The sequence below is a fragment of the Oncorhynchus mykiss genome, chromosome 27 (genome assembly GCF_013265735.2).
Source record: "Oncorhynchus mykiss isolate Arlee chromosome 27, USDA_OmykA_1.1, whole genome shotgun sequence".
In the NCBI taxonomy this organism is placed as follows: Eukaryota; Metazoa; Chordata; class Actinopteri; order Salmoniformes; family Salmonidae; genus Oncorhynchus; species Oncorhynchus mykiss.
In genome coordinates this window covers 20452726-20470350 of record NC_048591.1, presented here as the reverse complement: position 1 = coordinate 20470350, position 17625 = coordinate 20452726, and the positions used below count along the sequence as shown (strand labels likewise).

At 43.3% G+C, this 17625-nt stretch overlaps 2 protein-coding genes across 5 annotated transcripts; both read right to left on the bottom strand.

Moving 5' to 3' along the window:
* Positions 1-59: 59 nt before the first annotated feature.
* rrp8 (ribosomal RNA processing 8) lies at positions 60-4829 on the bottom strand. The gene is made up of 8 exons (XM_021587949.2): positions 4664-4829; positions 4287-4409; positions 3837-4128; positions 2837-3746; positions 2547-2676; positions 2328-2434; positions 671-767; positions 60-577 (listed from the first exon to the last, which is right to left on the bottom strand). Exons 2-8 carry the CDS (start codon positions 4389-4391, stop codon positions 461-463), a joined length of 1758 nt encoding a protein of 585 aa, XP_021443624.2. The 5' UTR covers positions 4392-4409; positions 4664-4829; the 3' UTR covers positions 60-460.
* An 89-nt stretch (positions 4830-4918) lies between these two features.
* Positions 4919-17214, bottom strand: dhx40 (DEAH (Asp-Glu-Ala-His) box polypeptide 40). 4 transcript variants are annotated; one of them, XM_021587948.2, is made up of 18 exons: positions 17199-17214; positions 10217-10416; positions 9924-10069; positions 9607-9726; positions 9215-9451; positions 8687-8753; positions 8468-8599; positions 8178-8277; positions 7996-8082; positions 7727-7909; positions 7525-7605; positions 7143-7300; positions 6913-7027; positions 6693-6801; positions 6482-6576; positions 6329-6398; positions 5981-6209; positions 4919-5709 (listed from the first exon to the last, which is right to left on the bottom strand). In XM_021587948.2, exons 2-18 carry the CDS (start codon positions 10392-10394, stop codon positions 5588-5590), a joined length of 2229 nt encoding a protein of 742 aa, XP_021443623.1. In that variant the 5' UTR covers positions 10395-10416; positions 17199-17214; the 3' UTR covers positions 4919-5587. The 4 variants fall into 4 exon arrangements, with proteins under 4 accessions (XP_021443623.1, XP_036821620.1, XP_021443622.1 ...); XM_036965725.1 differs by lacking the exon at positions 17199-17214 and adding an exon at positions 10833-10979; XM_021587947.2 differs by lacking the exon at positions 17199-17214 and adding an exon at positions 10567-10644.
* Positions 17215-17625: the final 411 nt, after the last annotated feature.

Genomic DNA, 17625 nt, shown 5'->3' with positions numbered 1-17625 from the left:
TACAGACTTAAAAATAATTCCTCTTGCTTTTTAAATCTGAAATTGTGCATAAGACTTAATGCAATGGTATATTTTTTATTAAATCAAAATAAATGTAATGTCAACAACTTTTGAACATGTTTTGTCTTTGAAATAGACATTTGAAAGCCCATAAAAGGTTTGAGAATATCAACAACCCTTGAAACATTGTTTGGGGGTCAAAACTACCAGCTCATCTATGAAAGTTATTCTCATATTTACAGTAACAACCAGCAGAAGAGCCCTTTTATGTTACTGTCCATCCTGCTTGCCTCGTCACTGACTTCTCTCCCGGAGGTATGTCCCAAACGGCACCCTATTCCCTATATAGTGCACTACTTTTGACCAGAGAACTATGGGCACTGGTCAAAAGCAGTGCAGTATAAAGGGAATAGAGTGCCATTTGGCATGTACATTTGGAACTGTTTCTCCCATGTTGCCCTCATCGTTTCTTGTACACACAAGGCCTCAGCTCCAGTCCTCCTGCCTTCTTTATCCTCTCTGGAGCTTCTGCGATCTTCTCAAACTCAAAGGAGTAAAAGTGGCTACTCTCTGTGTCCTAAGGAGGGAGCAAAATGAATAGGGTAGGTTATTGTAACAATATATCACATAAAACATGCACCATCGCTGTTTACTATGATTACTGCCTTACCTTTGTGACCAACTTGAATCCCAGGCTGGACAAAGCACCCATGAAGTTCCGCACATTCTCAAATCTGCTTGCCACCTCTGCTATTTTCAGGATACCCCTGCAAAAAAAGACCCAAAGTGTTGATGACGAAAACATATAGAACCAGTCAAAGGTTTGGACACCTACTCATTCCAGGGTTTCTCTTTATTTTTACTATTTTCTACATTGTAGAATAATTTAGAATTATTTCAAACTATGAAATAACACATGGAATCATGTAGTAACCAAGTGTTAAACACATCTAAATATATTTTATATTTGAGATTCTTCAAAGTAGCCACCTTGATGACAGCTTTGCACACTATTGGCATTCTCTCAACCAGCTTCATGAGGTAGTCACCTGGAATGCATTTCATTTAAAAGGTATGCCTTCTTAAAATATATTTTGTGGAATTTCTTTCCATCTTAATGCATTTGAGCCAATCAGTTGTGTTGTGACAAGAAGATACAGAAGATGTCCATATTATGGCAAGAAAAGCATTACTTCAAGACATGGTCAGTCAATCCGAAAAACGTCAATAACTTTGAACCAGCCAAAAAAACAAGCGCTATGATTGAACTGGCTCTCAGGAAAGGAAGACCCAGAGTTACCTACCTCCGCAGAGTTACGTTCATTAGAGTTAGCTGCACCTCAGATTGCAGCCCAAATAAATGCTTCAGAGTTCAAGTAACAGACATCTCAACATCAACTGTTCAGAAGAGACTACGTGAATCAGGCCTTCATGGTTGAATTCCTGCAAAGAAACCACTACTAAAGGACACCAATAAGAAGAAGAGACTTGCTTGGGCCAAGAAACACAAGCAATTGAAGACAGACCGGTGGAAATCTATCCTTTGGTCTGATGAGTCAAATTTGAGATTTTGGGTTCCAACTGCCGTCTTTCTTTGGGAGACAGAGACTAGGTGAACGGATTATCTCTGTATGTTCCCACCGAGAAACATGGAGGTGGTGTGATGGTGCTTTGCTGGTGACACGGTCAGTGATTTGTTTAGAATTCAAGGCACACTTAACCAGCATGGATACCACAGCATTCTGCAGCGATACACCATCCCATCTGGTTTGCACTTAGTGGGACTATCATTTGTTTTTCAACAGGACAATGACCCGAAACACACCTCCAGGCTGTCTAAGGGCTATTTGACCAAAAAGGAGAGCCATGGAGTGCTGCATCAGATGACCTGGCCTCCACAATCACCAGACCTCAACCCAATTGAGATGGTTTGGGATGAGTTGGACTGCAGAGTGAAGGAAAAGCAGCCATCAAAGTGTTCAGCATGTGTGGAAACTCCTTCAAGACTTTTGGAAAGGCATTCCTCATGAAGCTGGTTGAGAGAATGCCAACAGTGTGCAAAGATGTTGTCAAGGCAAAGGGTGGCTACTTTGAAGAATCTAAAATACATTTTGAATTAACTTTTTTTTTCTTACTACATGATTCCATATGTGTTATTTCCCAGTTTGTCTTCTATTATTCTACAATGTAGAAAATAGTAAAAATAAAGAAAAAACATTGAATGAGTAGGTGTGTCAAGTGTTGACTGGTATTGTATAAATACAGAAAATAAGTGGGAACACCTTCTACCCCGACATAGCTCTGTTTTTCTGCATAATATCGCTTACCCCATCACCAGCACACGGTTAGCCTCAACTAGGAAATCCCCAAGATTGGTCCCCATAAGAGAGAGACAGAATACAGCTATGTCCACAGTGCCATCCTTGAGAGGTACCTGCAGACAGGTGGGAAAACAATAGACATTATTACAGAAAGAACACAGACTGCATAGGAAAACAGGCATGGATGAAAGAACACATTCAGCATCAAGGTAAAGTTGGACTCACATTAGCCATGTCACAGACAGTTACACGGTCACTGATAAGTGCCAAGTCAAAACTGTGCACTTCGTTCTTCACGCTCAGCGCAATTTTGCAGTCGCCGCAGCCAAAATCTGCCACCACCAGAGAGGCAGGCCTAGAATCAACACAAATGGTCTTACAAAGAAAGCCACACACTATTTCAATGTGGATCCCCCACCCCAGAACCAAGACAAGAAAAATACAAAAAGTATGCAAACAGACTTATTGCAAATACTGAAAGTATGTTCGGGTCAGAGAGGCATAACACAACTCACTTTTGGCGTATGTAGGAGATTATGGCGTCAACAGGATTAGCTGGCCAGCGCTGGACCTGTGCCGTGAAGCCCCTGTGGTAGATGCCGAAGGCCTCGGGATCCTGTCTGAACATGCGTTTAGCCTCCCCACTAGACGTGGTGTACAGAACCTCGTTAATATAACGGAACCGCGCTGACTCCAAACGCTGCTCCATGCGGGACCTCAGAGCAGCCGAGCGGTCTGCAGAAGCCTCTTTCATCTCTATGGTGAGTGTCTCCTCCTGCTCTGCAGGTAGCTTTTTCTTTTCCGGGCTCTGGCCATGGAGCATTCTCCTGAGCTTCTCTCTCCTGCGGTCCTGCTCTTTGCTCTCCTCCTGTTTCCTTCTCTTACTGCCATGCAGCTCTGGGTTCTGCTCCTCCCTAACCATCTGAAGTTTCTCCTCTTCACCTGGGGGTTTAGAGTTACCGAGTGGCACTGCTTTTACTTGACTGCCCCCCTTGCTCTTTTTCTGTGAAAAGTTCTTATTGTTTTGGACTGTTACTGTGCCTGGAGTGGAAGCAATCTCTTTTCCCTCAGGAACCTTTTTACTTTTCTGTGTTTTACGCTCACCCTCTTTCTGCGGTTTGTTTTTCTTTGTCTGGCGTTGCGGTGTCTGGACAACCGCTGTTTCCCTGTTCACATCAGATGCTGCTTTTGGTCCATCTTCTGTGTCCTTTTGCACAGAGGTCTCTGGGGGAGTGGTATTCTCTCCATTTTGAATTTTGAACTTGTTTTTACATTTCTTCTTGTTCTTCATCTTGTTTTTCCATTGCTTTCGGTTTAATCTTTCAATCTCAGCATCTGCTGCAGCTTTTTCTTCATCCTTGATAGATTTTGAATCTTGTTTACTACCGCCCTGAATGGACTCTGTATTCTTTACCTTTTTGAACTCTAGGAAATAGAGAAAGACAACCTCAAACATCTTTTCAACTTAAGACAATCCTGTTTACTCAATTGACAGTTGTTTGTGAAACAACTCACCTGCTTTTAGTGGTTTCTTTGCTTTTATTAGCTGCTTAACAACAGGCACTGCAGCCTTCGCCTTGGTACCCAGATCTCCAATGACCTCTGCCTCTTCTCCTGAAGTGGCTACTTTCTTGCGTCCTCTTTTGCTTCTTTTCTTCTTCCTCTTGGTGTGTGGTGTCAGTATGTCCTCTATATCGCTGTCACTGCCTGCTTCATGAGGGGCACTATTGCTCTTGTTCCAGTTTGGTACTGACCCCAGTGTTTGGAGGGTCCGTAACAAACTCTTTTTCTTCCCAATACTTTTTGGCTGTTCGGAAAAGCATAATGACAGTGTCAAACCGAATACCAGTGTAAACCTAAATGTAACCCTCTATTTGAATATGTGGTCACTGGCAGAGTGAGTTATGCCTGGCTTGGCTTACATAGGTACATTTAATTATAAAGAAGATTGAGATGGCATCTAACCGTGATATTGGTCCTTTCAGACAGTTTGAAACTGCTGATGACCGTCTTGGTCAGAACTTTGGCTTCTGGGTCATCGTTCCACTCATCCTCCTCTGCAAACAACATGCTTCACCAGCACTGTAACTAAAACGGTAATGCACAGTGAGCAAGTAAACAAGAACGCACGTGTATTAGAATAAATGGTCTCTAGACTTGTGTGATTTGTTTTTCAGTACTGGCAGTAGATTCCAGAAAAGCTGACAACGCTAACCTGCTTATATCGAACAAGCTAACTAGCTAGCCTTCGCTAGCGTTATATCAGACTACCTTATTTGGCAGCCATACGTCAAAACTGCTAGCAACGTTCATTGCGATGCAGAGAAGACAACTTCACTCACCTGTCAGATTACTTATCAAAACGAGATATTACTGGACTTAATTGAATCGATCCAATGTGTATGTTTAGAAGGTAATCGGTGGATATCGCCAATTTAGTTAAGCCACGTTAGGCTCGCGCGTGGCCGTTCCAAAACAGGCGCATGTGAATGACGCAAGTCTCTCCGCAATGGTTGATGGTATATGAGTCTTATCTGGGTTTTTTGACTATAAATGGAGCACACAAAAATACGATAATAATAATGAAGCAATGGAAATACGAAATGAACCTTTATTACATAAGAGGCAGAGTTGTACAAAATAAATGGCCCGTGGTTATCCTGTTCTCTAATGTGCTGATTTGACAACACTGTTGGGTGACATATTGAAAACTGTATGTGATTCTGTAACGGTCCTAAAACCTGTAGAGAACGGTTGCAGAGGCCCTCCAGTGGCAATATTTACTCAAGACAAAAACGTTGATAAGTATGAAACTAAAAGGTAAATATACCACTAAAAGAAAACATAGCATAAAACATCTGCATTAGTAGACATTTGATATGACTACAATAATTCATTATCTGCACCTAGTCCATTATTGATGTATGTTTAAATATAATAATAATAAAGGCCATTTAGCAGACACTTCTATCCAAAGTGACTTACAGTCATGCATGCATACATTTTGCATATGGGTGGTCCCAGGAATCAAACCCACTACCCTGGTGTTACAAGCACCATGCTCTACCAGCTGAGCTACCAAGGACCATGTTTGACCCTGAACTCTCAGATTTCTGTGTTGTAAAACATTGTTCAGAACAACACCTGTGCAGTTTATTATAACAGACAGGCTTTTAACCCCTGAGTGGAGATTATTCTATCCTGGTCAGTCCAATAACTGAGTCATTCTTCCCCTGAGGATAAGTGTCCAATGTCCTCCTCCTCTCTCACAATGCTTTGCCTTGTTGCCGCTCCTGTTTTCTCTGTAGGTAGCGAGCACGGGCATCACTCACAGAGCTTTCATCGTTCCGTTTCTCCAATTTCTTGAACACGTCTTCAGCAGACCCCCCTGTAAATAAATCAAACACACAGAATAACCTCTATTAGATTGTCAAGCAGACACAACAAGCATACGGATCACCTGGGGGGCCTGGAAGGAACAGAAGAGGCACTACAGTAACTTAGCTTGTCCAATAGGAATGCTCATTACATTTTCCATTTAAAAAATCTTTGCTCCAATTAGAGGATTTTGAATGATAAAGGAGCAGCTACAGAAACAAATGTCATAATTTTTTTCTATACCAGTGAATTCATACTCATCACCAGAGTCCATCACCCACCAGTTTGTCTTTTAGCTGCTTCCTTGGTCACCCACTTGGCCACCTCCTCGTCCGTCACCTCCTCTCTGGCCACGCTGCTCAGCTCGTACACATCCACCTCATGGAGCTTAGGAAGCAGGTCCTTTACCCAGTCATAGCGGATGGGGCACACCGTCCGGATGTAAATCCGCGAAGTGACCAGCAAATCATGGAAGATCACCCAGTCCAGCTGGGCCTCCTGGTCAAAGAGCTATGGGGAGGGGGAATCAGGTTATCACACAGAGCGATGGGGACTGATGTGTAAAATGCATTTTGGGGATTTTATGGAGTGTTCTGAATTGATCAGAATATAGTCCTGGAAGTCTTTACCGTTGATGATGGATGAATGTGAACCATGGATCCATGCCCATCCATTGTGCAAAACACCTTCCCAACTGACCTGAGAGAACTCAAAAATGTTGTGGTTATCTTTCTTGACTTTTTAACATAACTGGGATTTTTTTTTTTTTAAACAAGCCGTACCTTCTTGCCACATTGGTGAAGTAACCAGTGCATAGACATCTCCTGAACAGCTCACTCTTATTTCCATTAAACTTCTCCATAGGGAAATCTCTCTTCTGGAAACGACACACATACCCTGATTATAAATCTGTACATATAATGGTCAGAGCTTCACATCATAGTTTTAGCCACACCAAAACTAATAAGATATGTAAACAAACAACAAACTGACCTTTTGTAGTCTTAGGAGGATCTCTCTGAGCTGGGTCTCCACGCTGAAGGCTGACTTTAGCGCCCTCCAGTGTATATAGTTGTCTTTACACCATGCTGAAGGGGCATCACTACAGTAGGCAGCAAAACAAGCTCACGTTAGATGGAGACCCATGAACATGAATGCAGTGAACATATAATTGAGCCTATTAAATACATTAAGAGGAGTTAATATTGTAAACCTGGCCTTGCACTTCTCAAACACACTGAGCAGCATGGTGAAGTCATTACAGCTGCCCGCCTGCACACCCAACTGCCTGTGCTTCTTATCTGCCTCCTTCTGCTTCTCTGGATGGCCTGCAGAGAGAGCAATGTCAAACATTTAGATTAGAACCATGATGCATACATATGTATTTCTGACATAACCACATCTTCATTGATTAAACCAACGCCTCAGGCCGCTATTGTCCACCTGGCCTGATGAAAATGTTCTCCACAGACAGCATGGCAGCTACAGGTAGCAGGAGGTCCTCACAGCCCAGGGAGGCAGCCTGGAGCAAGGCCCGGGTCAGCCCTGGGGGCAGGGGGAACTCTACCATCAGCTCACCAAGCCGGGTCACTTTACCTCTCCTACAGACAGGGGAGTGGGATATTGATAGAAGATAACAAGTGCTATTAAAGATTGAGTTATGATAGTCATGAAGAACTGCCAGTACTGTATGTGGTAGGTTCCCCTGTTATTGATGGTGAAAACAGCAGAGTTGTATCCCTATGTGGCTGTAGATGTATCTGGTGAAGATTAGTATAAACAATGACAGATGTACACGGATATACAGTATGTCTATATCTCTCACCTGTCGATGGCGTCACATTGGTAAAGCTGTTTCAATGCTTCTAGGATGAACCTCTCCTCTGGACGGTCCAGGTAAGGGAACCTTAGAGAGACACCAAGCAACAATGGCCTCAAATGACTTGTTGGATTGTATTGTATTATCAACAGTCTCAAAAACGAACACTGGTTTCTCTGAGCACTTGAGAAAGTGGAGCTGTACCTACTTGATGACATCATGAACTCCCAGGCACTTGAGTGTGAGGATGACAGCGGTGAGACTGGTCCTCTGGATCTCTGGAACTGTGTACTCCGGCATGCACTTCTCCCAGAACGCCGGACTGTAGATCCGGAAGCACTTCCCGGCGGAGGTTCTCCCTGCCCGGCCCGCTCTCTGCAGGGCCTCGCTCCTACAACACCACACAACATTACAGTCCTGTTCATTAGGCATGAAACAAAAGGAAGCAGACTGAAACAGGGACTTCCTGGGACTTACTTTGAAATCGGAACCACTTCGAGGATGTCCATACCAACCCGTGAGTTGTGGTTGAGTTGCTTCACAAACCCACTGTCAACAATATACCTGCAGTGAACAAATGAGTCATGAAATTTGAGGCCTTGCCATTCTGTGGATAAATATTGCTCTATGCTGCTCTGATAAGCCTTATGGTGACTCACTTTACTCCATTGATGGTGAGGGACGTTGCTGCAATGTTGGTGGCCACCACACATTTCCTTATACCTGGAGGGGGAGGCTGGAAGATCTGCTTCTGCTGATCTGTGAGAAGGACACAAATCATTCATATTTTTTAAAAAGGAGTTTAAATGAGTCATGACTTTATACTTTTGATTAAGCAAGCCAATGGCATGCTAAACTGTGTCCACTTGGGTGTGAAAGGAAACTCAATTTGTCTTTCTATGTGTGAATGTCACAGTGAGGGGTACTCGGACAGTGCACCAAACCCTACCAGTGGGCATAGATCCGTACAGGGGCAGGATCAGCAGCCCCTCCACTTTATGGTCCTGCACATCGTAACGGTAGTCTATGGATTCAGCCTTCTCATACAGCATGTCACAGGCCTTCTCAATCTCAGACTGTCCTGTTATAAACAGTTGTATTGCATTTTTTTAACCGTAATCAGTACATTCATATTCTGGAGATAATGTGTAGATTATCATTAGGTTACCTGTTAAAAACACAAGGATATCCCCAGCCATCTCACTGGTGTGCACATCCAATGCCACCTTGACAACCTGTCACAGACAAGAGGTTTGTTCATACTCAAAGTTTTCCCCCATATTTGTTTACAGACATTTTAGTAGAGACCATCTACATTGAGCAAAAAAAATATAATCAAATAAACAACTTTGCCTTTTGTGAACACTCACAGCTTTACTTTTTTATTTTTTCTACAAGCAATGACTTCTCTGATAGCTACTTAATTGAAGAAAAATGTACTTACAATGACTAAGATATGTGGTTGTCCAACCTAGCTATCTTAAGATGAATGCACTAACTATATGCTGCTCTGGATAAGAGCGTCTGCTAAATGACTAAAATGTAAATGTAAAGCAAGGAGTATGCAGTATTAAATGGTGTTGATGGCAGAGTTTAAATTAGCTAAATCCTGAGGTGATACAATCACTGAATTTCATTATACTATACACTATACTAACAGTAGCCCTACGTCAGTATAAGCAAGCTCACTCCCTACCTCTTTAACATAAACAGAGCTCTCTGTATCTTTTGGTCCTATGGCACAGCTAAACTTGGAGGTGACGGGAAAGGTTCTTCCAGGGATGGTGAAGACAGGACAGCCTCCCAGGAACACAGAGAGCTTGTCTGTCTCCAGTGTGGCTGACATTACCACCACCTTCAGTGGGACAGAGCGACCCTTAGAGGCCTTATCTGGACTGGAGAGGGTCTGCTTCAACAGACCCAGCAAAATGTCCTGCAGTAAAGCACATAGTACACAACTGTTTAATCATTTGGGATTTGTTTTTCAGAAAAACAGCAGCCCCACCACTTGTTTTGGTATACGACTGAGGGATGGAGCTGGGGATATAATCAGATGACTGTTTTCAAGTAGTTGGCTCTATTACTGACAGTGTTAAGGCTCCTCTCATGGGCTTCATCCAAAATGACCACACTGTACTGAGACAGAACAGGGTCTGCCAGGATCTCTCTCAGCAGACAGCCATCCGTCATGTACTTCACCACCGTGTCCTGACAAAACACAAACCTCCTTTCAGGGACACACATTTGCTTATATACACTACAATCTAATTATCTTTACATTCAAGTGACAATATGTAGACCCCATAGAACACTTTCAAGGTGCCTAAAATATAAGCGTATCTAATAATTTATGTGAAGTATCAATTTAAGCAGACAACTAGGTAGGTGTCATGGAGCTCTCTCACCTGTGTCGTGCAGTCATCGAAGCGCACTTGGTATCCGACCTCCCTACCCAGACTGCAGTGCATCTCCTGTGATACCCTCTGGGCTACAGTGATGGCTGCTACTCTCCGAGGCTGGGTGATGCCAATCTTGCCATTGCCCCAAAATCCTACACAAGAAATACAACTTAACACCTACCCAAACCTTTCAGACCTCTCTATAAGGACAGCTCATACACGAAGGCTATAATAAAGGGTATAGAGCTTTCGAGTCAATTTTATATTCTGTAGACACAGGTCCCATGGTACAAACGTACCTGCTTGATGCAAGTACTGGGGAAGTTGAGTCGTTTTCCCACTGCCAGTCTCGCCAGTGACAACCAAGAATGAATTGTCTTTGACAGCCTGCTGAAGTGTGGCCTTGTGTTGATAGATCGGCAGGTTCTTTGATTCGTCTAAATCTCCCTTGGTATCCCACTTCGTCCTTTTCGACATGATGGACTCTATTGTTGTTCAACTACACGAAGGAGAATGATGACAAAAGCTGGTTCAAATAGCGTATATTACACGCATACAAAGAGTAAACACATAACTGCTCACTTATATAGAGTTGACTCTCCGACACAATATTCTAACTTTTAGGTCGTAAAGATTCTAAGTTACACACGTTTCCGTCAGCAAAACGACGAAACACAGCAACTTCCGGACGCAATGCATTCTGAGTTTTCATTGGTCCCTGTCGTTGGCAAATTACCCTGACGTTATATTTTAAGCCGCTTCCCCAAATCTGAAAAAAGTATTCTTCTTCTTCTGTGGGTTTTATGGCGGACTCCAACCCCAAAAGGTGTATTGCCGCAACCAGCTGGACGGGTTGAAAAAAAAGGTAAAAATTAACCCAAATAAAAATAGTAAATTGACAAAAACAAAACTTACACTTCTTCCTTCTTTCAAATCTCCGTATGTGCCTTATCAGACTTTAGGGCCTGAGAGGGTGGTACAGCTTGTGAGAATTTTCCAAATAACTCTATATTTTCCTGGACCTTTTCTCCACTTTGGCAGTGCCATTAATCAACAAAGCCACAAAGTCCACCCTCTTAACCTTTAAAATTTCAGGGTCCTGCTGGTGAAAGGCAACCCCTGCAGCCTGCAGTGAAGGCTTATCCACCACCATGGACTCTTCAGGAGCACCATTCAAACTCAAACCTTTTAACAGCTGCTGCATATGAAATGCTCTGGACAGCCCTGACTTTGGCCACCACATTTTCTTTCACCCTTGTGGGGCATTCAAAAGACATGGCTTCACGGTTCTCACCACAATTGCAACATGTCACATTTTCATCACTTTATAACACATTATATTATATTTTCCACAACTTGGACATCTCGGTTTCTCCCTTCTGCAAACACTTGAAACATGACCAAAAACTTTACAGTGATCACACTGCATTGGTCTTGGAATAAGACTCTGTAGTTTATATACCCCAGCTACACTTGAGTAGGGAGAGACTTCTTGTCAAAAAACTAAATAACAGATAAACTATTCACTTTTTCACCATTCACCACAGGATTTATCCGATGTGCATCAATCACTCCGGGAATATTTTTCATCTCTTCAACATCGACTTCCCACGAAACGCCAGATATTACCCCCTTGAAGGGTGCACTGTTTCGAAGAGACACACACGACATGCTGATCACACCACTCGCGTCACGTTCGTTGCAAAATAAATGTACACATACATGTTATTCAATCATTGCGACAGTGAGCACCTGAGTGGCCATGCGTTAAAATAGAAGTTGGTTATATTTGTGACGCTCAACACGTTGCAAGTCCTGCCTCTCAAATCTCCTCATTGGTTTTTAAGAGCATATGCCCACGTGGGTGATTGAAAGATGAACTGACGTCCACACTCCAGTCGGTTGTAGTAATGCACCGTAAAGTTGGTTGCCAACCCCCATATAAAGTCTAAAGAAGAAATAGAAGCCTGTGGGAAGGAGGAGAGATGACAGGAAATTAATTCCGTTTACTGTTTTATCTGTGAATTAATTGTCGGAGTAGAGGACCTTGTGCATTTCAGGTAAAATAACAACCCAATGTTTATATCCCAGGACAAATTAGCTAGCAACAGCAAGCTAGTTAACTAAATTGCCATAAATGTTTAATGATTTTCAACCTGTCCTCAAATGAATGTAATTGGTTCAGAGTTTGTTAAGATATTTCAACCTGCATGTCCTGATTGCTTCAACATGTGCACGAGCGCGTCTGGTTTGGTCAGCATGTCAGACTTATCAAATCGGATGAGACGCAACACAAGTTCCTTCTGATCCGCAGATGTACAAAAAAACAAATAAGCCCGCCTCTCGTGATTCTCACAGATTTCCTTTACCCATCACTCTCTCCACCAGTTTGGATAGCTCAAATGGATTATTCAAGATTGGTATTTCAATCAACTGCTCCTCATTAAGAAACCGTACTCCAACAAGATAGAAAAGGACATTCTCAGCACTATACATTACTCCGTTTTCCATACTTTTGGACAATACTCCAATTCTCCTTGATTCAACCGCCATTAGATTCACAATCCACTTCAGCGTCCGTTTCCGCCATCTTCCCCACCACCTCGTTCGGGACACACTTTTCGTCTGAAAAGTCACTGCAGAAGTATTGCTTAAATGCACAGTTTTCAACGATTAAATTTAATAATATGCAAAAATTCATGAGAAAACGTAGAATTTGCATTAACATACAAGGGTTCGATTGCAACAATGAGCCAATTGTTTCAGTATTGATGAGGGCTGCCTTTTCCGAGCTAAATTGACCAAGAGGCATCTCCAACAACAACACATAAAACCTCACATAATTCTGGCCAAATATTCTGGCCAATTTCTCACAACCTGTGGCAAATGGGCTTTTTATGTGAGCGCTGATGCCCTCTGATAAGCAGTGCCCACTTTGTCAAAGGCAGGGGCGCAAAATATTTTGCTTGTCCATTCTCAGCACGCCTTTCCAGGTGCTGTTGGAAATAGCCTAACCTAAATACCCCAACCAGAAGCCATGGAATACAGGCAACATCCACACTGAGCTAAAGGGTAGAGCTGCCACTTTCAAGGAGCGGGACTCTGACCCGGAAGCTTATAAGAAAATCCTGCTATGCCCTCCGACGAACCATCAAACAGGCAAAGCGTCAATACAGGACTAAGATTGAATCGTACTACACTGGCTCCGACGCTTGTCGGATGTGGCAGGGCTTGCAAACTATTATAGACTACAAAGGGAAGCACTGCCACGAGCTGCCCAGTGACACGAACCTACCAGACGAGCTAAATTACTTCTATGCTCTCTTTGAGGCAAGTAACACTGAAAAATGCATGAGAGCACCAGCTGTTCCGGACGACTGTGTGATCACGCTCTCCGTAGCCGATGTGAGTAAGACCTTTAAACAGGTCAACATTCACAAGCCCTCTCATTCTAACATTATCCACCGTTGTTGCAACCCCTACTACCAGTCTGTTCAACCTTTCTTTCGTATCGTCCGAGATTCCTAAAGATTGGAAAGCTGCCGCGGTCATCCCCCTCTTCAAAGGGGGTGACACTCTAGACCCAAACTGTTATAGACCTATATCCATCCTGCCCTGTCTTTCTAAAGTCTTCAAAAGCCAAGTTAATAAACAGATCACTGACCATTTTGAATTCCACCGTGCCTTCTCCGATGTGCAATCCGGTTTCCGAGCTGGTCACGGGTGGACCTCAGCCACGCTAAAGGTACTAAACGATATCATAACCGCCATTGATAAAAGATTGTACTGTGCAGCCATCTTCATCGACCTGGCCAAGGCTTTCGACTCTGTCAATCACCGCATTCTTATCGGCAGACTCAACAGCCTTGGTTTCTCAAATGACTGCCTCGTCTGGTCCACCAACTACTTTTCAGACAGGGTTCAGTGTGTCAAATCGGAGGGCCTGTTGTCCGGACCTCTGGCAGTCTCTACAGGTCGCAGTGGAGGGTGGTATATGGGGCTTTGGTGACAAAACGAATGGTACTGTGATAGACTGCATCCAGTTTGCTGAGTAGAGTAATGGAGACTATTTTGTAAATGACATCGCTGAAGTTGAGGATCAGTAGGAGAGTCAGTTTTACTAGGGTATGTTTGGCAGCGTGAGTGAAGGAGGCTTTGTTGCAAAATAGAAAGCCTATTCTAGATATAATTTTGGATTAGAAATGTTTAATATGAGTCTGGAAGGAGAGTTTACAGTCTAGCCAGACACCTAGGTATTTGTAGATGTCCACATATTCTAAGTCAGAACCGTCCAGCAGTGATGCTAGTCGAGCGGGCAGGTGTGGGCAGTGAACGGTTGAAAAGCATGCATTTAGTTTTACTAGCGTTTAAGAGCAGGTGGAGGCCACGGAAGGAGTGTTGTATGGCATTGAAGCTTGTTTGGAGGTTTGTTAACACAGTGTCCAAAGAAGCTCCAGATGTATACAGAATGGTGTCGTCTGCGTAGAGGTGGATCTGGGAATCACCCACAGCAAGAGCGACATCATTGATATATACAGAGAAAAGAATCGCCCGAGAATTGAACCCTGAGGCACTCCCAGAGGTCCGGACAACAGGCCCTCCGATTTGACACACTGAACTCTATCTGAGAAGTAGTTGGTGAACCAGGCGAGGCAGTCATTTGAGAAACCAAGGCTATTGAGTCTGCCGATAAGAATGCGGTGATTGACAGAGTCGAAAGCTTTGGCCAGGTCGATGAAGACGGCTGCACAGTACTGTCTTTTATTGATGGCGGTTATGATATAGTTTAGGACCTTGACTTTCAAAGATTTTAGAAAGGCAGGGCAGGATGGATATGGGTCTATAACAGTTTGGTTCTAGAGTGTCTCCCCCTTTGAAGAGGGGGATGACGGCGGCAGATTTCTAATCTTTGGGGATCTCAGACGATACGAAAGAGAGGTTGAATAGGCTAGTAGTAGGGGTTGCAACAATTTCTGCAGATAATTTTAGAAAGAGAGGGTCCAGATTGTCTAGCCCAGCTGCTTCGTAGGGATCCAGATTTTGCAGCTCTTTCAGAACATCAGCTGTCTGGATTTGGGTGAAGGAGAAGCGGGTGGGACTTGGGCAAGTTTCTGCGGGGGGTCCAGAGCTGCTGGCCGGGGTAGGGGTAGCCAGGTGGAAAGCATGGCCAGCTGTAGAAAATGCTTATTGAAATGATCAAGTATCATAGATTTATCGGTGGTGACAGTGTTTCCTAGCCTCAGTGCAGTGGGCAGCTGGAAGGAGGTGCTCTTATTCTCCATGGACTTTACAGTGTCCCAAACATTTTTGAAATTAGTGCTACATGATGCAAATTTCTGTTTGAAAAAGCTAGCCTCGATGCTAATGCAGTACGCCACAGGATGTTTTTGTGCAAATAAATGAACAGTTTCACCCCATTGTCATGATCAGTGGTTTCAAGTTTGCATCCGTCAATGTTTGACAAGCTGATCATAGTGAATAATAAAATACTTCCACATTTTTACCGCTGTGTAAACACATTGCAAATAGCCTTGCGATTACTCCTGATAAAGTTGGGGAGCTGATATTCAGAGCTTAAATATCCAAATCGTTTAATCAAAGGAATCAGGACTAATAAAGCCAATGCAATGGCCTGTTTTACAAATGGTGGGCCTACCACATGGATGGGAATTCATCAAATTCTATTGCGGCGACATGGTAGGCTACACCCCAGTAGTCAAGAGACGACAACTTTTGGACGTAGTTTCTTGGTGTTTTACAAATAGTAGGCTTACCACATAGATGGGCATTCATACAATTTTATTTAAGGCAACATTGCAGGCTACACCTCAGTAAGTATGCACTGACACTGACGCCTTTTGGATGTCTTTTTTTGGTTCAGATTTTGTGCCTTGATTTCAAAGTCCACAGACATAGATTTTTGGTCTGGTCCGGATCAAGTCTGAACCAATCATAGGCGCCTTTGTTTAGTTTAGATTATGTCATGTCTGGACCAGCTTTGACTTGGCCCAAAGAAAGATTTAAATTTAAATATTTAATTTTCAACTTTCATTCAGAACCAAAATTAGCCTGATTTCAACATCCGGAAAATAAGCAATTTCAACTTTCTTTCAGAACTGAACAGTTACCTTATTTCACCTTCTGGAAAATACCTATTTTTTAATGTTTGAAAAATATGCGTTTTAAACTTCCTGGAAAATGTGTAGTTTAAACATACATAACATACTTTTCACCTTCCATTCAGAACCTAAATTGAACCTAACTTCAACATCTGGAAAATATGTATTTTACACATCTTTTCAACATGATTTTGTTTACTGGGACTATTCTAGTTTTGCAGGGACAGCAATTTTTGTTCAGAATCATGGACAGCTCTTGGTAGCTCCTCTGCACCTGCATTGGAAGCATGGGGGAGCTCCCTAGTCTCAAGCACTACAAACTACAAACATAAATCAATCAATTAAACGAGAGCAACTGTGTCCCAAATTATTCACACCTGAAGGATGACAGGTCCACCAGAGACAATGGTGTGCTGCAGATCACTCTTCCTTTGTTGTTCTCTCAGCACTCCTATTTGCCTCCTCCCTATTGTTTTTTATTTAACCTTTATTAAATTAGGCAAGTCAGTTAAGAACAAATTCTTATTTACAATGACGGCCTACACCGGCCAACCCTGGGCCAATTTTGCGCCACCCTATGGGACTCCCAATCACGGCCGGTTGTGATACAGCCTGGATTCAAACCAGTGTGTCTGTAGTGATGCTTCTAGCACTGAGATGCAGTGCCTTAGGACGCTGCGCCACTCTAGGGAGAATAGACTTGGGACTTATTGATAACACATGTATCCAGAGAATGGGACCTATTCCAAAGCAAAGTAAACACTTTACTTCGCTTTGATGATAAGTCAAGAAATCAATCAAATTCCTTTATAAAGCCCTTCTCAGCTGATGTCACAAAATGCTGTACAGAAACACAGCCTAAAACCCCAAACAGCAACCAATGCAGGTGTAGAAGCACAGTGGCTAGGAAAAACTCCCTAGAAAGGCCAGAACCTAGGAAGAAAACAAGAGCAGAACCAGGCTATGAGGGCTGGCCAGTCCTCTTCTGGCTGTGCTGGATGGCGATTATAACAGAACATGGCCAAGATGTTCAAATGTTCATAGATGACCAGCAGGGTCAAATAATAATAATCACAGTGGTTGTCGAAGGGTGCAACAGGTGGGCACCTCAGGAGTAAATGTCAGTTGGTTTTTCATATCCAACCATTCAGAATATCTCTACCTCTCCTGCTGTCTCTAGAGAGTTGAAAACAGCAGGTCTGGGACAGGTAGCGCATCCGGTGAACATGTCAGGGTTCCATAGCCGCAGGCAGAACAGGTGAAACTGGAGCAGCAGCAGGGCCAGGTGGACTGGGGACAGCAAGGAGTCATCAGGCCAGGTAGTCCTGAGGCATGGTCCTAGGGCTCAGGTCCTCAGAGAGAGAGAAAGAACGAGAGATAAAGAAAGAAAGAGAGAAAAAGAAAGAGAGAATTAGAGAGAGCATACTTAAACTCACACAGGACACCGAATAAGACAGGATAAATACTCCAGATATAACAGACTGACCCTAGCCCCCGACACATAAACTACTGCAGCATAAATACTGGAGGCTGAGACAGGAGGGGTCGGGAGACACTGTGGCCTCATCCGACGATACCCCCGGACAGGG

Coding starts and splice junctions, on each gene's coding strand:
- rrp8 (XM_021587949.2), bottom strand. CDS start 4,391: ATGTTGTTTGCAGAGGAGGATGAGTGGAACGATGACCCAGAAGCCAAA. Junction 2,677..2,836: donor ATCTCCTACATACGCCAAAA/GTGAGTTGTGTT, acceptor TGTTGATTCTAG/GCCTGCCTCTCTGGTGGTGG. Junction 578..670: donor GATTCAAGTTGGTCACAAAG/GTAAGGCAGTAA, acceptor CTCCCTCCTTAG/GACACAGAGAGTAGCCACTT.
- dhx40 (XM_021587948.2), bottom strand. CDS start 10,394: ATGTCGAAAAGGACGAAGTGGGATACCAAGGGAGATTTAGACGAATCA. Junction 9,452..9,606: donor ATGAGAGGAGCCTTAACACT/GTCAGTAATAGA, acceptor GCTTTACTGCAG/GACATTTTGCTGGGTCTGTT. Junction 7,606..7,726: donor GGAGTTCATGATGTCATCAA/GTAGGTACAGCT, acceptor TGTCTCTCTAAG/GTTCCCTTACCTGGACCGTC.